General features: G+C 35.4%; 2 protein-coding genes across 4 annotated transcripts in view; one reads left to right on the plus strand and one right to left on the minus strand.

The window, feature by feature from the left end:
* The window catches only part of LOC123533766 (tectonic-2-like), a 28,510-nt gene extending 5,810 nt beyond the window's left edge, over positions 1–22,700 (minus strand). Inside the window, exons 1-8 of one of the 2 annotated variants that reach the window (XM_053520273.1) lie at positions 22,539–22,700; positions 15,346–15,488; positions 10,842–11,092; positions 9,302–10,215; positions 8,922–9,039; positions 3,884–3,988; positions 2,483–2,662; positions 678–818 (exon numbers count right to left, since the gene is read on the minus strand). In XM_053520273.1, the coding sequence (XP_053376248.1) occupies positions 678–818; positions 2,483–2,662; positions 3,884–3,988; positions 8,922–9,039; positions 9,302–10,215; positions 10,842–11,092; positions 15,346–15,488; positions 22,539–22,602 (1,916 nt within the window). In that variant the 5' untranslated portion in view covers positions 22,603–22,700. The remainder of the gene's footprint in view (positions 1–677; positions 819–2,482; positions 2,663–3,883; positions 3,989–8,921; positions 9,040–9,301; positions 10,216–10,841; positions 11,093–15,345; positions 15,489–22,538) is intronic. The other variant, XM_045315617.2, reaches the window with a different exon arrangement.
* Positions 22,701–22,942: 242 nt separating this feature from the next.
* LOC123534228 (poly(A)-specific ribonuclease PNLDC1-like) overlaps positions 22,943–23,190 on the plus strand; it is a 60,706-nt gene continuing 60,458 nt past the window's right edge. For both annotated transcript variants that reach the window (XM_045316374.2, XM_045316375.2), the window contains exon 1: positions 22,943–23,107. In XM_045316374.2, the coding sequence (XP_045172309.2) occupies positions 23,029–23,107 (79 nt within the window). In that variant the 5' untranslated portion in view covers positions 22,943–23,028. The remainder of the gene's footprint in view (positions 23,108–23,190) is intronic.

Raw genomic sequence — 23,190 nt, forward strand, 5'->3', positions numbered from 1 at the left:
CTGCTGAATTTTCTAGGTATATTCTGAAGTTTTGAAAAATCAGAGTTTAATCAAATTCTACATTGTAGAAAAAATTTCGATCCAAACGTGCAGAACTACCTTAATCACTTAAATTTTGTGGTCATGTAAATGACTATATATATTATATGTATCTATGGGAGATACACTTGGCTTGTAGAAGAGTTTGCTTGTTTTAGTCCGTTTAAAGTCACATCCACAACAGTTTAGGTCAAACAACAAGCTTTAATGGTTGATGACAACTTCAGGTAGGACAATCAAGGCATTACAAACGACCTTCAACAAGCCAACAAGTGCTTACCCACTGGATGACACAAGCCGGGCACAAACCAAGAGGTAAGAGGTAAGTGATTTCAAGTCAACAACCTTAAACCACTTAACCATGGAGGCCCCAAATAAAAGAGGAAGGAAGTGTGGTGGTGAGTAATAAACATTTTTAGAGACTGATTTACTTAGCAGAAAGATTTCAGGACAGTGAGGTAAATCTGTAAAATGAAATTTATCAGGCCCTTTGATTTTTTACGACTGGTCCTGTATTTAATTTTTGATTGTAAAAGTTATCCAGTATAACTCTGTTATAAAAAGATGTTTTCCATACTTAGAAAATAGGATTTGGAGGCCTCTGATTCAAAACTTCATATTCAGAAAAATAATTCTACCTTGAAACCGGCTCTGGGGTCTGAGGTGGTATCTCTATGAATCGTACTGAACTTGTCAAGTAGAATGGTTGCGAGTTAGTTCCCTGACAAACACCACCTGCAGGTCCGCTACATCTTACCTGCCATGTTGTGTTAGAATAACTGAAAAAATATTAGTTTTGTTGTTAATATTACATACATATTTTCAACTGAAATCTTTAAGACCTTTGAGTTTAGTGTAATTATTCTATGGAGCAACACCTGTTTAATCACCTGTAAATTAGCTTGATTACAAACAACTAAGTTGCAATATGTTTCAATGTGTTTTTCACTTTTCTTCTAACAATCAATTTTCAGTGTTTAGTAAGCAAATCAGCAAGTTATTTTCCTTAAGCCATAAACAAAATCAAGATAAATATGGCAAGTACATAGCATAATACAAGAAATTTGAAAAGATACATAGAGGCAAGTACATAGCATAATACAAGAAATTTCAATAGATACATTCTAAACAAAAAGAGGGCATAATTCATAAAATATTGGTGCAGGAGTTATGCACATTGTGTCATATGATGAGGGTGACGATGTGGAACAAGTACTTCAAGTTTGAATCAAATGCATTTCGTAATAACTGAGATATAGTGAAAATACATTAAAATTAACCTTAAATTCTAAGTAAAAGGGGGCATAATTCATGAAACATTGGTGCCAGAGTTATGCACCTTGTGTTATATGATGAGGGTGATGATGTGGAACAAGTACTTCAAGTTTGAATCAAATGCATTTCGTAAGAACTGAGATATAGTGAAAATGCATCAAAATTAATCTTAAATTCTAAGTAAAAGGGGGCATAATTCATGAAACATTGGTCCCAGAGTTATGCATCTTGTGTTATATGATGTGGGTGATGATGTTGAAAACTACTTTAAGTATAAATCAAATCCATTAAGAAATAATAGAGATAGAGTAAAGGTGCATCCAAACTTTAACCTGAAATTCTAGATAAAAAGGGGGAATAATTCATGAAAAATTTGTGCCAGAATTATGCACCTTGTGTCATATGATGTGGGTGATGATGTTGAACAATTCTTTTAAGTATGAATCAAACCCATTCAGCAATAACAGAGATAGAGTGAAAGTGCATCAAAACTTTAACCCGAAATTCTAAGTAAAAAGGGGGAATAATTCATTAAAAATTTGTGCCAGAGTTATGCACCTTGTGTCATATGATGTGGGTGATGATGTTGAACAATTATTTTAAGTTTGAATCAAATCCATTAAGTCAAAGCAGAGATAGAGTGAAAGTGCAATAAAACTTTAACCTGAAAATCTAAGTGAAAAGGGGGGATAAATCATGAAATATTGGTGCAGGAGTTATGGCCCTTATGTCAGATGATGTGGGTGATAATGAGGAATACCTATTTTAAGTCTGAATCAATTCCATCAAGTAATTACAGAGATATGTTGAGGCAAGTACATCATAGCATAATACAAGAAATTTCAATAGATACATAGAGATACTAGTAGACAGCAATGTGAGAAACTGCATATAAAACAGTATTTTCTTAAGAAGCAGTTAACCCGACACAGGTTTCTTTTCCTAGCTTGAAAGCTACGTTTCAATTTTTGCTACATTTAATACTGTTTTCTTGTTTCTAGATGACAAAACAGCAATGTACAAGTCATATGAGTATCGAAATGTGAACTCTAACAAAATACAATGTCTAGTTCTACATGTAATCATTGCAAACCAACAATCAATTAACATCATTATAACTTGGTAGATTAAAATGTTGTTATCGGGCAGAAATGAACAGGAGTCTTACCTGACTTTACTACCAAGAATTTCATAAATGGGAAAACTGTTGGACTTTCCTGTGACACCATAGAAGATCTCCAGGTGGATACCGCTAGTTATATTGTAACATATCCCAGTACGGTTGTCTACTGGGCTCAAGCCAAGGGGGAAATACTCACTTAATATACACTGAGGTGTCAAGTCATCCCTGCAAGGTAAGTGTACACATTTATATTTCACATTGAGATATACATCAATAACAAAACAAATTCAATATATTCAGGATTCACAGGATTAAACAAGAGCTGTCTCCATAGGATGACATATGCCCCCGATGGCACTTTGAATGAGTAGTTATGGCCGATGTTAGAGTTTAGGACCTTTGACCTACGGAGCTGGGTCTTGCGCGCTACACGTCGTCTTACTGTGCCACACATTCATGTGTAGTTATTTTAAAATCCATGTATGAATGACAAAGATATGGACCGGACACGCCCATCAATGCACTATCATGAAAAATTACCTTTAACGTCTAAGTGTGACCTTGACCTTTGAGCTACGGACCTGGGTCTTGCGCGCGACACGTCGTCTTACTGTGGTACACATTCATGCCAAGTTATTTGAAAATCCATCCATGGTTGACAAAGATATGGACCGGACACGCCCATCAATGCACTATCCTTTAATGTCTAAGTGTGACCTTGACCTTTGAGCTACGGACCTGGGTCTTGCGCGCGACACGTCGTCTTACTGTGGTACACATTCATGCCAAGTTATTTGAAAATCCATCCATCGATGACAACGATATGGACCGGACACGCCCATCAATGCACTATCCTTTAATGTCTAAGTGTGACCTTGACCTTTGAGCTACGGACCTGGGTCTTGCGCGCGACACGTCGTCTTACTGTGGTACACATTCATGCCAAGTTATTTGAAAATCCATCCATCGATGACAAAGATATGGACCGGACACGAAAATTGCGGACAGACCGACAGACTGACAGACCGACAGACGGACAGACGGTTCAAAAACTATATGCCTCCCTTCGGGGGCATAAAAATTAACATAATCTAAAACATGCTCTAAGAGAAAAAGCTGAATTTCAACTTATGCACTTACAAGTCCATTCATGAAATCTTTTAAGTTTTGCCACAAAGATATTTTCACATAAACACTGTGAAATATGAAAACAGTCTAAAAAATTTACGATTCAATCTTTGCATATGCTGTTGTTTTTTTATTGTCTATAAAAGAAATAAAAATTCCTCATCTTTTGCTAAGAAAATTTTTCGCACAATAACAAAAACTGCGTAATTAGCAAAAAAAAAAAAAAAAAAAACTCTCATAAGCATGCGTACTTCTGACTTTCCAATTGGGTAAATAGATATTGTGATGAATTGCCCTTTTTTGTGTATGAGACAATACCTGAGAACTGGAAGCCAGTACCCTCTGTTAGCCTGATCATTGTAACCACGGCGACCAATCAGATCTGATGGCATCAGGTTGTTCAGCCGATTTATAATCAACTTCCTGTAAGTAATTTTGAATTTATCTTTTATAACATATATTGTAGGAGCAAATGTAATTAAGGTATGATAACCATCTATTTGTTTTATGAAGTTTTCTTAGGTCAAAGTGTGATAATCATATCATTTAAATACTGAAGGATTAAATAAATCATGCTCCTTAAAGAACTACAGTTTAAACATCTCTTGCAAGATAGCACAATTTTACTACCGTCATTCTACGAATATAAGACGCACATTTTTTTACGAGATTCTCATCTCAAAGGACCGATGCGTCCTATATATGGGGATAGAAAAAGACCAAACATTTCCCCCAACTCAAAAATTAAGAAAATCGATCTTTGTTTACTCGCGTACCTCTATATTGAAGAGAATTCAAGGGGAGTAAATACCAATGACTCGGGCATAGCTAATAGCCGGTATCGGGACCTGGCGTCTTAAATTACTTTTGTTTAAAATGTAAAATTTAGAGCTCGCATAAAAATATAAATAAATGCTGTTTTTCATTTAAATATATTTTACTACGCATTTCTGTAACTGATCATTAAGTTTTTAACAAGACCTGTGTAAAACTTTCCCGGCATGTTTTCACACATTTTGCATTAAAATACTTGAAACTACATATCAGGTAGCCCGGAAATCGATTATCTAATCTTCAAACAGACGGTAATTTTGATAGTTGTCTATAACCCTCTTGTTCATCGAGAAATTCACGCCCGAGGCATTACTTATCTTACACCTACTGTCATAATCTGCAAACAATTAACCATTTAATCATACCCGGAGGCAATTGTAAACATGTGCATGCGAGATTTTAGACTGATCCAATATGATCATAGTCGCTGATCCGTAATGTTTAAAACAATTTGCAAACCAGTCTTAAAATTATGTCATTTTACCGCCACGTGCCAAAGTGTACTTTCGTTTTCACTGGCGTCAATATTCATGGAGTGGTCAGAGGATGCGGCAGTTTAGTGCTTACACAGAGTTTATGCTTTTTCAATTTAAATACTTGCCACAACATCCAAACAAGAGGGCCATGATGGCCCTATATCGCTCACCTGTTATCATTGCACTTGAGGACAAGGTCCTTAGAAAAAATATCTAAGTCCAAAGGACAGTAACAATAAAGGGAAGAAATTTAAGTAAAAAGAAAAAAAAAATTCTTACAAGGTACAGATATGTCAAAATACACCTAAAAACTGGAGGTACCATCCATGCTGTACCACAGAAAAGTGGTCTCGGTTTTTCCCTACAGCCAATAATAAAAAAGTTACTCAAAATAGGCTATTTATAGTGACGTAAAAGGGAAGTAATTCAAAAGAAAATTATTGTAAGTCAACAAAAGAAGGATCTGCCAAATAAATCTGTTAACATAAATGAAATTTCAGATCAGTATCTTCATTAGTTACGGAGATATACCCATTTCAATTTCAAAAATAAAGGGAGGTAATTTTACATAAAATCTGTCCATAGTTATCTACCCTGATTGGCTCGGTCCAACTAATAACAATAATGAAATTTCAAATAAGTCCTGTAAGTACTTACTGATATAAATCCATTTTGACTACGATCAGGGGAGGTAATCAGATATAAAATAACTGTGGAAACTTCGAATGGACCTGATTTGTCATGGAATCCAAGATTTATTGTTGTTGAAGATATCTTGGAAGTTTGTATCAAATAAAACCATAAATGAAGTCTCTATATGGCTGCAAAAGCCAAAATAGCCAATTTTGGACATTTAAGGGGCCATAACTCTGGAACCCATGATGGAATCTGTCCAGTTTAAGAAAGGAACCAAGATCTTGTGGTGATACAAGTTGTGTGCAAGTTTGGTTAAAATCAAATCATAAATGAAGATGCTATTGTGCAGACAAGGTCAAAACAGCTAATTTTGGCCCTTTCAGGGGCCATAACTCTGGAACCCATTAGGGGATCTGGCCAGTTAAAGAAAGGAACTGAGATCTTATGGCAACACAAGTTTTGTGCAAGTTTGATTAAATTCAAATCATAAATGAAGCTGCTATTGTGCAGACAAGGGCAAAATAGCTAATTCTGGTCCTTTCAGGGGCCATAACTCTGGAACCCATAATGGAATCTGGCCAGTTCAAGAAAGGAACCAAGATCTTATGGTGCTACAAGTTGTGTGCCAGTTTGGTAAAAATCAAATCATAAATAAAGCTGCTATTATGCAGACAAGGTCAAAATAGCTGATTTTGGCCCTTTCAGGGGCCATAACTCTGGAACCCATAATGGGATCTGGCCAGTTCAAGAAAGGAACCGAGATCTTATGGTGATACAAGTTGTGTGTAAGTTTGGTTAAAATAAAATCATAAATGAAACCACTATCGTGCAGACAAGAAATTGTTGACGGACGCACAGACGCACACACGACGGACGAAGGGTGATCACAAAAGCTCACCTTGTCACTATGTGACAGGTGAATTAAAAAGTTACTAAATATAAGCTATTTATAGTAACGTAAAAGGAAAGTAATTAAAAAAAAAAAATTATTGTAAGTGAACAAAAGAAGGATCTGCCAAATAAATCTGTTGACATAAATGAAATTTCAGATCAGTATCTTCATTAGTTACGGAGATATACCCATTTTAATTTGAAACAAGAAATGCGGCAATGCCACGAAACCAGGTTTTCAACACTTTTTGTAAGAATAAAAAAGTATACTGAATCACAGTGCACCACTTTAAAGCAAAACCTTAACCCTAACCCTAACCTAACCATAACCCTATTTTTAGTAACAATGACCTTGACCTTGATCCCAGAAACCCCAAAATCAATCCCAAGCTACAACTTTATATAAGTTTTCTATACACAAAGTTTCATCATGATAGCTCATTCCTAAGTTAAGTTATTGACCGGAAAACCTTTTTCTATTTTAAGTAACAGTGACCTTGACCTTGACCCCAGAAACCCCAAAATCAATCCCAGCCTTTGTCTTGATATAAGCTAAATACATACCAAGTTTTATTCAAATATCTTTACCGAAACAAAAGTTATTGACCAGAAACCCTTTTTCTATTTTAAGTAACAGTGACCTTGACCCCAGAAACCCCAAAATCAATCCCATCCTTTGCCTTGATATAAGCTACATACATACCAAGTTTTATTCAAATATCTTTACCGAAACAAAAGTTATTGACTGGAAACACCAGTTTGACGCCGCCATCCGCCCGCCCGCCCGACCAACGACATACCCCAATCTAATAACTCAGGTTTTTTTTTCGTTGAAAACCTTGTTAATAAAGGGAGGTAATTTGACATAAAATCAGTCCATAGTTATCTACCCTGATTGGCTCAGTCCAACTAATGACAATAATGAAATTTCAAATAAGTCCTATAAGTACTTACTGATATAAATCCATTTTGATACAATCAGAGGAGGTAATCAGATATAAAATAACTCTGAACCTACGCTTGGATCTGATTTGTCATGAAATCCAAGAATTATTGTTGTTGAAGTTATTTTGGAAGTTTGTATCAAATAAAACCATAAATGAAGTCTCTATATGGCTGCAAAAGCCAAAATAGCCAATTTTGGACCTTTAACGGGCCATAACTCTGGAACTCATGATGAAATCTGGCCAGTTCAAGAAAGGAACTAAGATCTTGTGGTGATACAAGTTGTGTGCAAGTTTGGTTAAAATCGAATCATAAATGAAGCTGCTATTGTGCAGACAAGGTCAAAATAGCTAATTTTGGCCCTTTCAGGGGCCACAACTCTGGAACCCATTAGGGGATCTGGCCAGTTCAACTAAGGAATCAACATCTTATAGTGACACAAGTTTTGTGCAAGTTTGATTAAATTCAAATCATAAATGAAGCTGCTATTGTGCAGACAAGGTCAAAATAGCTAATTCTGGCCCTTTCAGGGGCCATAACTCTGGAACCCATGATGGAATCTTGCCAGTTCAAGAAAGGAACCAAGATCTTGTGGTGATACAAGTTGTGTGCAAGTTTGCTTAAAATCAAATCATAAATGAAGCTGCTATTGTGCAGACAAGGTCAAAATAGCTAATTCTGGCCCTTTCAGCGGCCATAACTCTGGAACCCATGATGGAATCTCGCCAGTTCAAGAAAAGAACCAAGATCTTGTGGTGATACAAGTTGTGTGCCAGTTTGGTAAAAGTCAAATAATAAATAAAGCTGCTATTGTGCAGACAAGGTCAAAACAGCTAATTTTGGCCCTTTCAGGGGCCGTAACCCTGGAACCCATAATGGGATCTGGCCAGTTCAAGAAAGGAACTGAGATCATATGGTGATACAAGTTGTGTGTAAGTTTGGTTAAAATAAAATCATAAATGAAACCACTATCGTGCAGACAAGAAATTGTTGATGGACGACGGACGAAGGGTGATCACAAAAGCTCACCTTGTCACTATGTGACAGGTGAGCTAAAAACATCGACAATGATTTAGCAAAAACCGGAGAGTTCGTAGAGACTATAGCGAATTTCGGACAAACATAAATTCGGATAAGTGGGTATAAGCATTTTTCCAGATATCTGCTGATATTTTTTCACTGCGTCCTATACACGAGTGCGACCTATATTCGGCCGATTATGGTAAATAGGATTATACAGTAATCAATTTTTTATCTAATACTTCAATTATGTTCAAAAACAAGAATTACTGTGAAATCTTTGACTTGCTAACATGAACATGTATGACTGGCCAACATGAATGTGTAAGACTTGCCAACATGAACATGTATGACTTGCTAATGTGAATGTGTAAGACTTGCCAACATGAACATGTATGACTTGCTAACATGAATGTGTATGACTTGCCAACATGTATGTATATGACTTGCCTAAATTACTGTGTATTGTGCTAACATGAATCTGTATGACCTGCTCAAATGAACTTGTACGACTTACTAACTTTAATGTGTACGACTAGCTAACATGAACCTACCTCAATCCTAAGCAGTCAGAAAACTCTGCATGATTCAACATAAGTTTACACTGTGTGGTAATGTCCTCACGAAACTTTATACTTCTTCTTCCAGCATTCAAACATAACCCATCTGCAACTACAATATGATTAGAGATAGTTTACAATTTAAACACTTAAATATTTCATCTAAGAAGCATTTATCAAATTCATTTTCTAACCAGAATTGAACTGAACACAACTGTCCTCAAATGAAATATTTTATCTTTTTCACATAATATTTTTTCATCGGAAGTACTAAAAGTAAACAAATCAATTATGTCTTTGCTTTGGCTGCATTACACTGAAGCTGCCAAATTATTTGATATTTGATGATATAAATCTTTAATGTAGACACTTACTTGTATCAAATACAGCCATCTGTCGTGTAGTGTTTGTATTAACATACATGAATTCAGGTGGTGATAATGTTGTATTCTTAACCTCAGAACCAGTAAATATTGGATTCCCAGCATCATACCCAACTCTTCCAGATCTCTCATATGGAGAATCAGTGATGTTATTGAAATTGTCGGTGGAGCCGTTACCGACTGAAGTCACATTGTGGACAAATGTAGTTTTATATTTCTGTGAGAGGACATTGTTTGTTCCAGCAGCGTTCTGTATTGGAAAATCTGCTAATATAACAACTGCATCCAGTCTAGCAACTTTATTACCAGTCCATTTAATTGTGTATTCAACATCAATCACAGCATCTGAGCAAATACCATTTGCCAGGGTGGGTGCGGCTGGGGTCTGCGACGGACAGTCTGTTAGTGTTGTAGGCGGAGTTATCGGATCTGGATTTGTTAAGTTGTTCAAATCAATACATTTATCATTAAGAGATCCACATTCATCAACACAATTTGGGTCTGTTGGTAAATTATAATTAAATTTATACACTTGCGTATTATCAATAATGTCACTTATAGTTTGTGTCGACTTAAGATAAGACTGTAAATTAGTGGCACATTTGTAAACAACATTTGTTGATGCAATAACTACACTTGACTCCTCCTCCAGTATGCTATTATTATTTGATGACTGTATATAGGAAAGAGCACTCAGCACTGAAGATGGACTACATAGACTGTCAGATATAGTGTATGAGCAGGAATGCTCCAAGTCTTTCAAGTACCTCACAGGGGCTGTGTACATGCACTGGCCATTCAATGTTGGCTGTGGGAGTGTAAGTATACCCTTACTGGTCTTTACACTAACACCATATCTATAAACATTATCTGTGGAGTCTGACAGAATCCTTGCTTCCTCTTCTCTGAAATAAAATTTAAAAAACTATTTTGAAAAAAAAAAAAAAAACAACAAAAAAAAACCCAACAAAAACCCAGACATTTAAAACACTTCAAATAAGAGATTCACCAACATTACAAAAGGCAAATTGAATGTAATATGTACAATTTTTAAAATTAGTGCTATAATATGATAAAATATCTAACTCGCATCTTTTTTTTGTATGCTACAATTATGTGTTCTCAATATCAATTGATCTTCATATGAGCTTGTAAAGTTTTTAATTGATCTCTTGTTTAGCATCAGCTATAGTTCTTAAATACAGTTACACTAGTATATATATTACTTCTTATGTCCAACAAGTTCACAGATTCATACATATTCAGCATTGATGATCAATAAATGTTATAACTGGTAAAGATATTTTTTTTTTGTCCAAGATGAGATTTACTAAGTCCAGCAGTCCTGAAACTTTGTGCATGAAAACTTTCATTTAAATTTTGATTTTCTCTTTGATAACTGTAAGAAAAACATTCTTGAGCGCTAAATTCTTACTGTCTTGAGTGCAACATTCTTACTGTCTTGAGTGCAACATTTTTAATGTAAAAGCATGAAAAAGCTTGCTGATACATTTCCAAACACGCTACACACCTGTACCAGTAGAAAGTTCTGGTAAAGAGTCGTCTGAGTATGGCTTGAACATTCTCTGCTAGTTTATACTGCCATTCATAGTAGTAACCTAGGAATGCATTGTACTCAAACACCACACATAAGAATGGGAACCAGTCGGCTTTATGATGGTGGTCTGATGCACATTTATACTGCTGAGTCTCAGCATCCTGTCCTCCGGGGAGGAACGGAATGCAGCCATCAAATGTTTTCTTCTCATCACTGCTACAGCTCTGACAAATGGAGAAATGTAACACATGTATGTTATAATTTCTAAATAACTACATGAATGATGAGCAAACAGTAATATTTAAATTTTGAAATAAAATGTTATAACATGTAATTAGATATTGAACAGAAGTTGTTCATATTCCTGCAAGCTCAACTATTCGACAATTTTTGTTTTAAAGCAAAACAAAAGTCATAACTATCATTACAGCCCAGTTTCTTAACAGTGATTTTATTACCTTAAAATGATACTACATACTAAATTTGATGAAGATCAATCAAGCGATTTATGAGAACAAGTCATTTAAAGGTTATTCTACTTTTAGCTCTGATAGCCCCTAGATTGATCCATCTAGCAGTTCATGAGAAGATGTTGTTTAAAGGTTTTTCTATGTTAATCTATAGAGACCCCTAAAAGTGGCCAAATACCACCATTTTAAAAGATTTGAGAGAGGACCTTACAATGAAGCAACAGGCCAAATTTGATGAGATCCATCACATGGTTCATAAGAAGTTTTTATTTAAAGATTTTCTATTTTTAGCTCTAGCGGCCCATAAAAGAGGGCCAAGTGCCCCATTTGTTAATAACTGAGAGAGGACCTTACCAGGATGCTACAGACCAAGTTTCATGTTATTCTGACAAGTAGTTTCAGAGGAGATGTTACGTAAAAATGTTGACAACAAATGCAGGATGCCGGCTCGACTATTTCGATGCTGGATAGTGGAACTGGGCACATTTGAGGAAGCTGGAGCTGTCACTGGAGTGGAGATAAGGATCAAGTGTATCAAAACATTAAATATCAAGTATAATTCTTAACAAAAAGGGGGCATAATTCATGAAATATTGGTGCAACAGTGATAGACCTTGTGCCATTTTGAATCATATCCGTTTTGTAATAACTTCAGATATAGTGAAAATGCATCAAAATTAACCTTCAATTCTAAGTAAAAGGGGCATAATTCATCAAAAATAGGTGCCAGAGTTATGGACCTTGTGTCACATGATGTGGGTGATAAGGTGGAACAACTATTTTAAGATTGAATCAAATCCATTCAGTAATAACTGAGTTAGAGTGAAAGTGCATCAAAACTTTAACCTGAAATTATAAGCAAAAAGGGGAATAATTCATGAAATAATGGTGTAAGAGTGATGGCCCTTGTGTCATATGATGTGAGTGATAATGTCGAAGAACTATTTTAAGTTTGAATCAAATCCATTTAGTAATAACTGAGATAAGAGTGAAAGTGCACCAAAACTTTAACCTGAAAATATAAGTAAAAATTCAAGAAATAATGGTGCAAGAGTTATGGCCCTTGTGTCATATGATATGAGTGATGATGTTGAACCACTGTTTTAAGTCTGAATCAAATTCATTTAGTAATACCTGAGATAGAGTGAAAGTGCACCAAAACATTAACCTGAAATTCTAAGTAAAAAGGGGGGATAATTCATGAAATAATGGTGCAAAAGTTATGGCCCTTGTGTCAAATGATGTGAGTGATGATGTTGAACAACTATTTTAAGTTTGAATCAAATCCAATCAGTAATAATTGAGATAAAGTGAAAGTGCACCAAAACTTTAACCTGAAATTCTTAGTAAAAAGGGGGGATAATTCATGAAATATTGGCGCCAGAGTTATGACCCTTGCGCCATATGATGTGGGTGATGATGCTGAACAACTAATTTAAGTTTGAATCAAATCCATTTCATAATAACTGAGACAGAGTGGAAGTGCACCAAAACTTTAACCTGAAATTCTAAGAAAAAAGGGGGGATAATTCATGAAATATTGGAGTCAGAGTTATGGACCTTGTGCCATACGATGCGGGTGATGATGAGGAACAACTATTTTAAGTTTGAAGTAAACCCATCAAGTAATAACAAAGATAAAGAGAAAGTGCATCAAAACTTTAACCAAAGTGCGGACGCAGAAGGACGCCGACGCTGACGCAAATAGGATAGTTGAGCTAAACAAGAGGGCCATGATGGCCCTATATCGCTCACCTGTTATCATTGCACTTGAGGACAAGAAGGTCCTCAGAAAAAATATCTAAATCCAAAGGACAGGAACAACAAAGGGAAGAAATTTTACCAAAAAGAAGAAAAAAATTCTTACAAGGTATAGATATGTCAAAAAACACCTAAAAATTGGAAGTACCATCCATGTTGTACCACAGAAATGTGGTCTCGGCTTTTCCCTATGGCCAATAATAAAAAAGTTACTAAAAATAAGCTATTTATAGTAACGTAAAAGGGAAGTAATTAAAAAAACAATATTGTAAGTGAACAAAAGAAGGATCTGCCAAATAAATATGTTGGCATAAATGAAATTTCAGATCAGTATCTTCATTAGTTATGGAGATATACCCATTTTAATTTGAAATAAAGGGAGGTAATTTGAAATAAAATCAGTCCATAGTTATCTACCCTGATTGTCTCAGTCCAACTTATAACAATAATGAAATTTCAAATACGTCCTATAAGTACTTACTGATCAATATAAATCCATTTTGATTACAATCAGGGGAGGTAATCAGATATAAAATAACCCTGGAACCTACGACTGGATCTGATTTGTCATGGAATCCAAGATTTATTGTTGTTGAAGATATTTGGGAAGTTTGTATCAAATAAAACCATAAAAGAAGTCTCTATATGGTTGCAAAGGCCAAAATAGCCAATTTTGGACCTTTAAGGGGCCATAACTCTTGAACCCAAGAAGGAATCTGGCCAGTTCAAGAAAAGAACCAAGATCTTGTGGTGATACAAGTTGTGTGCAAGTTTGGTTAAAATCAAATCATAAATGAATCTGCTATTGTACAGACAAGGTCAAAATAGCTAATTTTGGCCCATTCAGGGGCCTAACTCTGGACCCCATTAAGGGATCTGGCCGGTTCAAGAAAGGAACCGAGATCTAATGGTGACACAAGTTTTGTGCAAGTTTGAATAAATTCAAATCATGAAGCTGCTATCGTGCAGACAAGGTCAAAATAGCTAATTCAAGCCCTTTCAGGGGCCATAACTCTGGAACTCATATTGGAATCTTGCCAGTTCAAGAAAGGAACCAAGATCTTATGGTGATACAAGTTGTGTGCAAGTTTGGTTAAAATAAAATCATAAATGAAGCTGCTATTGTGCAGACAAGGTCAAAATAGCTAATTCTGGCCCTTTCAGCGGCCATAACTCTGAAACCCATTAAGGGATGTGGCTAGTTCAAGAAAGTAACTAAGATCATATGGTGACACAAGTTTTGTGCAAGTTTGGTTAAAATCAAATCATAAATGAAGCTGCTTTTGTGCTGACAAGGTCAAAATAGCTATTTTTGGCCCTTTCAGGGGCCATAACTCTGGAACCCATAATGGGATCTGGCCAGTTCAAGAAAGGAACCGACATCATATGGTGATACAAGTTGTATGCAAGTTTGGTTAAAATAAAACCCATAATGAAACCACTATCGTGCAGATAAGAAATTGTTGACAGACGCACAGACGACGGACAAGGGTGATCACAAAAGCTCACCTTGTCACTATGTGACAGGTGAGCTACAAAGGGGCATTATTCATGAACACTGGTGTCAGAGTTATGGACCTTGTGTCTTATGATGTGAGTGATGATGTGGAACAACTATTTTAAGTTTGAATCAAATCCATTTTGTAACAATAGGGGTAGAGCGTAAGTGCATCAAAACTTTAACCCAAAATTCTCAGTAAAAAGTGGGGGATAATGCACGAAATATTGGTGCAGAGTTATTGCCCTTGTGTCATATGATGTGGCAGAGGATGAGGTATAAGTATTTTAAGTTTGGAACAAATCAATCAAGCAATAACAGAGATAAAGTGAAAGTGCATCAAAACTTTAACAAAGGTGTATGGACTCAGAATGGACGCACAAGCAGACACCGATGCCAGGTCAAGTTGGATTGCTCTCCATATACTTTGTATTTATAAAAAATAATTATTTTTCTAGATTGTAAACTTTAATGCAGTTAAAAAATCTAAGACTTAAGTTTGCACTTTTTAGTAACAGTGCCTATAATAAGCCACTTGGTAAGGTTAACCTTTAGCCTGCTGGCGGCAAGTGATTTTGCCCTTGGGACCAGTGCAGCCTGAGTGATCATGATCTGCACTGTTCTCTATTCAGTCAGAAATTTTTCAGTGAACACTCTTTAATAAACTGGGATGCAGGAATTGAATGACAGACCAGTTCAGTTTAGAAATTTAGCAGGTTAAAGGTTAAAGAGCTATGTGCAAACTTACCCCATCACAGCAGCAGTTTATATCACAGGAACCCTGGGTTAGATCACAAGGGCATGGAGCAACATCTTCAAACGCAGCATTAGCTACTACAGTCTGAGCAGTATCTACAATACAATAGTATGCTACAACAGTCTGAGCAGTATCTACAATACAATAGTATGAACATTATCAATACTGTTGCTGCTACTCCCTGTTCTGTCCTTTGTCTTGGAATGAGTAGGTTTCGGTCTTTAGTGAAAATGTGCTACAACACTGTTTATAAAAATGATGCTGAATTTAAATAGTACAAATGATCAGACTAGTAAACATTTTGTTAAATCCTTCACATACCAGTACAAGTCTACTGAAAACAAGTGAATGAAGTATTGCCATGCATACAATTGCAGGGCCGTCTATCAAGAAATTAATGAATCAGCTCTTCTACCACAGTTAAAGGCTGACTTTTCATTTCAAAATGTTTAGATGTTGGAAATAAATCTGAAAAGTCTGTCATTTAATATTCCTTTTAAAAGGTAAAAACTCATTTTTTAGATTTCTTAAAGTATTACTGATCAGAGCAATTTTTAAGCTTTTCTGTACTATTTACAGCATGTAAAGGACACTCGCTGACAAGAGACAAACTTGATTGTATTTCAAAATCAGAGCTCACATAATCCTAAATTTGCTAGTACATTTGCATACAATATGTATTAACAAGAAATCAGCTTACATTTCTGTGATATTTTAATAAATTATCATATTTTTATTATAAAGTGTAAAAAAATATCACACTGACTGACACCAGTTTTTCACTTAATTGGACTGGAAACAAATCAAAATTCAAGAATGCACAGGAAACTTACACTGCATATCTTAATTCAATAGTATCCCTGAACTGTGTGTTTAAAGCTCTTCACATTATGTTTGTAAATATCAATATATCATATACAAGTTAATTAAAGGCACGAATACTAATTGCATGCTGTCGATCAAAAGGGGACATGCTATAAATTGTCAAATAATCGGTAAAATTCTGATAACAGATAAAAGCTTAATTAAGAAACAAGAGGGTCATTGACCCTAAAGCGCTCACCTGTGTATAAGGCTTTGTGTTTGTATAACGTAATGGTACAAGTATTGATAGGTTTCTTCTATGTTAGCCGTCACACACATTCTTTAACCTAGGGCATTAGTTAGACAGTACAACTCTGATATCATACGCCAAAAATCAAGGCTCTAGCTATTACTGATTCAGAGAAGAAGATGCCAAATATCAAAACTCAAGAGAAAAAGATTTTTAAAGTGTGATAGCTGAAAACCTATTTTTAACCAAAAAGACCCATATGTTCAATGAACCGGAACCATTTGAACAAATTTGAAAGAGGGGTACCCAGAGATCGTTTGTGTAATGTTTTATCAAAATCCATTCAGTGGTTTTGGACGAGATGTTGTTTAAAGAAATTGTTGATGAAAAGTGACCACGCCCTCTGGCTGCCATGTTTTTTAACGAATCGGAATAATTTGAACAATATTGGTAGAGGGCCACACAAGGAGTGAAGGACCAATTGTGCAAAATTATTTTAAAATCGGGCCAGCAGTTTCACACAAGAAGATTTTTAAAGTTTCAACTATATACATATGAAAAGTGGCCACGCCCTCTGGCAGCCATATTTTTTGACGAATCAAAATAATTTTAACATTCTTGGTAGAGGGTCACACAAGGACCATTTGCGTGAAATTATTTTAAAATTGGGCTAGCAGTTTCACACAAGAAGATTTTTTTAATTTCCACTATATACGTATAGGGAAAAATGACCACGCCCCCTGGCAGCTGTGTTTTTTGACGAATCAGTATAATTTGAACAATCTTGGTAGAGGGTGACAGAAGGACCATTTGTGTAAGATTATTTCAAAATCGGACCATTGGTTTAGTAGGAGATTCGTTTGAAGATTTTTCTATTTTTAGCTATGGCGGCCCCTATGTGCAACAAAGCAGAACCATTTGAACAACTTTGGAAGAGGACCACTCAAGGAACATCCAGGCCAAGTTTCATCAATATCCATTCAGTGGTTTTGGAGGAGATGTTGTTTAAACATAATTGTTGACGATGGACGATTTGACGGACGACATACACAGCATGATCACAATACCTCACCATGAGCACTTTGTGCTCAGGTGAGCTAAAAATTAATGTAATTTTACATAAATATGTATACAGTACTGTACCGTGTTTAGATTATGGATAACAAAAACAATCGGCACCACTTTCCAGGCATGTTTGTCTTGTGAAAGAAGAAAATAATCAGCAAGACCGTCATGCAAGTAACAAAAATAATTAGTGCGACAGTCTTGCATATAGCTGCAGCCAAACTGATAAATGTATTTTACAGATAAAATTCTTAAAGGAAATGGAACAAAATTTCCTCTATTCCTAGAGGCTGGTTAAATAATGTCAAGTTATGCATGATGTTACTGTAGCCAAATCAGAATTTTTTTTATAACACAACTAAAGAAGTTATCAATTAAGGTATCTTTTAGAAGATTTTCATTATTCCTAAATTTTATGAGTGCGATGCCAGCCAGGAGGATCAACAGACATCACACTTATGATACATATTGGAAAGATCAACTTATGCTGAGAGACAACAAGAGCACCGCCTATGGGTGCCATCGCTTGTCTGCAAGTGCTGGTCAGTATGTAAGAAAAGTGTTATAGCTCAGAATTTCTAAGTGCAAAAAGGGCCATAATTCTGACAAAAATTAATGCATATCAGAGTTATGGTTCTTGGCCTACTAAGTCACATATTGATGACAAACAAGTGTACAAAGTTTCAAAGCTGTAGCTCTTATGGTTTTTGAGAAAAGGTGGATCTAAACAAAAATTATAATCAACGCCGACGTCGATGATCAAGTGACGACAATACCTCGAAGATTTTTTCAAAATTCAGACAAACTGAAAATCACTGTTCACCACAGGGTTTTCAGGTTAAATAGGCAGTGGCTAATTTCATATTATTTTCCACATGAATTGGTCACTTTTACAATAAACAGGTCCAAGAAATGTTACAAATTAGCTATTAAGCTGTATCTAACTATATATTGCTAGAATTATTTCAATTAGCTATAAAACCAATAACAATAATACAAACTATGTCAAAATCAAATGTAAAATAGTCATTATTGCATCGCAATGGTTTATGAGAGACAATTACACTAAACTAAGCAATAAATGCAGTATTTTTTTTTGCTATAAATCATTAAAGAATATGTGAGGATCACTGCACTTACAATTTAGTAATGATTCGCAACATGTATTGAAAATGAGACATACTAGATCTCAGTTCTGTGTGATTGTCTTTTGTCTCAAACTATTTGGATGGGATAAGGACTGTTTTCTATTTCATATTGCTATATTTGTAAATTGGGTTTATATGGGAAACCTGAAGAGTTTTCTGTCTATAGTTAATGTGTATTTGTATATGTCAAAGTAAAACCTATACTGTTGGACTTGTGAATATTTCCTTTTTTGTTGTTGTTGTTGTTTGTGACATTACTACCCACCACTCAAGTCTTGCTTCCATATAACTGATAAACGATGGACGTATTTTACAGATGCATTTTTGAAAAGGTAACAGAATGAAATTACCTTTATTCCCTACCCCTCATCCCCCCGAGGATGGAATCAAATGAAATCATTTGATGTGCATGTGCTGATGTCATTATGTTACATTAAAACCATTGCAAAAACATGAAATAACAAGAGCTGTCCGTAAGACAGCCAAGCTCGACTATTCGAAATATTGTCCCAGAAGCAGGAAAATATTACCCAAAAAGGTTAAATATCAAAAGATTTTTAAGTTCAAAAGGGGGAATAATTTGACCAAAATGCATATCAGTTATGGGACTTGCTGCTATCAACTAGTTTTATAACCCCGAAGGCACATGTGAAGTTTCAATTCAATATCTGCATTAGTTTTGGAGATAGAAACTTGCATGTAAAACTTTAACCAGAATTTTCAAAGTCCAAAAGGGGGCATAATTTGCCCAAAATACATGCCAGAGTTAAGGGACTTGATCCAGTGAGGTTAGTAATTGATCTAGAAAAAGAAAAAATAAGTTTCAAATCTATATGCCTTTTAGTAATAGCTGTATGTACTTGCACGCAAAACTTTAACCAGAATTTGCTAAGTCCAAAAGGGGAAATAATTTGGCCAAAATGAAGGTCAGAGTTATGGGACTTGCTGCTATCAACTAGTTTTATAACCCCGAAGACACATGTGAAGTTTCAAATAAATATCTGCATTAGTTTTGGAGATAATAACTTGCATGTAAAACTTTAACCAAAATTTTCTAAGTCTAAAAGGGGGCATAATTTGCTCAAAAAACTTGTCAGAGTTATGGGACTTGACCCAGTGAGGTTGGTAATTGATCTAAAAAAAGAAAAAATAAGTTTCAAATCTATATGCCTTTTATAAATAGCTGTATGTACTTGCACGCAAAACTTTAACCAGAATTTTCTAAGTCCAAAAGGGGGCATAATTTGGCCAAAATGAAGGTCAGAGTTATGGGACTTGCTGCTATCAACTAGATTTATAACCCCGAAGACACATGTGAAGTTTCAAATCAATATCTGCATTAGTTTTGGAGATAATAACTTGCATGTAAAACTTTAACCAAAATTTTCTAAGTCTAAAAGGGGCCATAATTTGCTCAAAATACATGTCAGAGTTATGGGTCTTGACCCAGTGAGGTTGGTAATTGATCTAGAAAAAGAAAAAATAAGTTTCAAATCTATATGCCTTTTAGAAATAGCTGTATGTACTTGCACGCAAAACTTTAACCAGAATTTTCTAAGTCCAAAAGGGGGCATAATTTGGCCAAAATGAAAGTCAGAGTTATGGGACTTGCTGCTATCAACTAGTTTTATAACCCCGAAGACACATATGAAGTTTCAAAACAATATCTGCATTAGTTTTGGAGATAGTAACTTGCATGTAAAACTTTAACCAAAATTTTCTAAGTTCAAAAGGGGGCATAATTTGCTCAAAATACATGTCAGAGTTATGGGACTTGACCCAGAGAGGTTGGTAATTGACCTAGAAAAAGAAAAAATAAGTTTCAAAGCTATATGCCTTTAATTGATGGCTGTATGTACTTGCATGCAAAAACTTAACCAAGGTGTGACGCCGACGCCGACGCCAGGGTGAGTAGAATCAGCATGCCCACTCATTTTTAAAGTTGAGGGTACATGTACCCCCTGCTTTTGCAAAATAGGGGTACACTTCAAAATTTGGGGGTACACTACATGGCAGATCTGAAAATTTTCTATTTAACTACTGAAATTTGTATATTACATGTTTTTTGGTTTGTTTGTTTTTTGTTTTTTTTTTTTATACAGAACTCTCGTGGGTGGGGTATAACAGATTAGATAATTTTAGAAAATGTAAAATGTTTTTCCAAAGTTAAGATAGGAAATTCTGAATCAAAAGACCCCTCCCTATATTATACTAAATATAAATAAGTTTTCAGCAAGGTTCATATATTCCCAATTTCGTGAACGGAACACGATTCGTCCGAAATAACATACAGTCAACTGAAGACTGGTAAAATTCGTCCATCAATAATAAATGCCCAAACTATTACAGATATGCAATGTGTATCAAAATTGCAGTTAAATATCGAAAAATAAAATACTGTTAACCTTTTGCTGAGTTTATTAAAGCTAAAATGCCTTTCTGCGTTTCGTATCCATTCTTTTTTTGCACACGACCCGTGTGACGTCCGACTAAAACATTTACCAAACCCCTCTATACAGCTGACAATTACGCCGAGAATTCGGTGATGGAAACGAAATTATAACGTTCGTGGACCGGATCTGCGTTTTAGACCATACCAAACAATTGGCAAGTGCGCGATGAAATAAACAGCGATTTTGCAGCTGAACTGAAGTTCCGAATCTCTGCGTGCATGTACCCCCAACAAGTGATTTTTATGCGTGCATTTGATATTTTGTACGTGATTCACGTACTGCAGTGCGTGAATGGGCATGCTGAGAATAGCTAGACTATTCTTCGAATAGTCAAGCTAAAAACACGCAAGATCAAATTATCTTCAATTCCTGCACAAGAGTTTACATAAATCAGGTTTTCCCATTAAATGGGCAGTGACTGATTTCATATTAACTATTCCTAGTCATCATAAATAGCTATTCATAACTTTATCATGACATCACAGTACATTAGGGGTTCTAACCGACCAATCAGACAGCTGCATTTTCGAGTACCTGCCAGTTTCCACTTGGGTATAACGAAGTATATTTACAATGAACATATAGTGACTTTAGAAATATATATCACTCTATTTTAGAAATCAAATTAAGATTTTTTACTGCACATGCCCCATTTCATGCTAAAACAACAAAACTTTAAAGTTTCATTGAAATATTATATTGATTTATTTTAGTTAAAAGTTTTAGATTTTACACAGGGAGTCTATGATGGAGTCTATGATAAAGTCCAACTAAAATGTAATCATTACCCAAGTGAAACTAGTAGGGGATGAAAATCCCTGAGATGGTAACGTTCGTATATAGTTATTCGTCTTTGTTGTCTGCATATACTGAGACAATTTTTTTGATGTTTTCCGGTTCCGGATTATGTACACACTGCAGACTGGTTGTTTGCATGAACATCTGAGCATCCCGAATCAGTCACAGAAATTCATAAACCATGCCAACATGATTCTTTTACTTCTTTTTCGTAATGAAAACTGTATATTCAACCGAAAAGCACTTTTTAAACAGCAAGGAAGTGTAAAGGCCGTCAAGTTTCTGGGTGGAGTGCAAACAAACAAAAAAATCCTAAAGCCAGTGCGAGAAAGCGGAGAATGACATCATCGTCACACCGGCTTCCCATAAATTTTGCAATGTATGATATTCACTGTAACAGGTATGATGACACTAAATGTAAACTTCATTGTTTAGAGCGAAGTTACACTTTCTTTCAAGTGGTGAATTGTTTCTATGTAAGCGGATATATAAAACATAAATCCCCATTCTAGGCGCTGCCTTAATTCATATTATCATTCTGCAATGTCTTGGACATGTTCAAATTATGAATTTTGTGACTTTTCTGGGACCTGATAAAATTTTGAAACAAGGACAGAGAACATAAAAATGACACAAATATTCTTTTACCGCCATACACAGACTTACTTTGGGACAGTATGGGTGTAAATGCAAGCAAGAAGCTAAATAAAGAAAGCCGGTGAAGTGTCATCTTTGAGCAGGCATGCCAATGTTTCGACAATTTAACATCAAACGAACAAGAACCTGCAAATCTTTCCTATTCCCACCATTTGTTTATGCGTCACTACGACATTAGTAACGCGTAATCTGACTGGTTTACAAGTATGTCGTAAAGTCACGGAAAAATCATATTTCGAAAATATTTACTTTTGAAACATATTTTCTGTTCTTATTCGCTTCTGTCTACATTAAGGTCAGTTTTGTCAATATCAAAAAATTCAATTATTGCAATATCGCAATCGCGAATTAATTAAGTCGTAAAAATTAAGCCAATCAAAATTTCCGTTATATTACAAACCAAGAACGGTTACTCGTGTTGGTAAACAAAGTTTGCACATGTGAAGCTGTCAAATGTTTGGTACTATGATATAGCTCAAAATAAGAGATAACAGCCAAAATGGTTGAAGTTGTGAGGTCTTCATTTAAAGAACAATACCCTTTAATTGCTGAAAATATCAGAAAGTGTGATTTTATTGGTAAGGTCACAGTTAGACTCTTTGGGGTCATGTAAACTGAGCTTAGCCTTAGGTCCATTCTCGCATACCAGAGGTCTACCGTG

This window comes from Mercenaria mercenaria, chromosome 12, assembly GCF_021730395.1.
Source record: "Mercenaria mercenaria strain notata chromosome 12, MADL_Memer_1, whole genome shotgun sequence".
Taxonomy (NCBI): domain Eukaryota; kingdom Metazoa; phylum Mollusca; class Bivalvia; order Venerida; family Veneridae; genus Mercenaria; species Mercenaria mercenaria.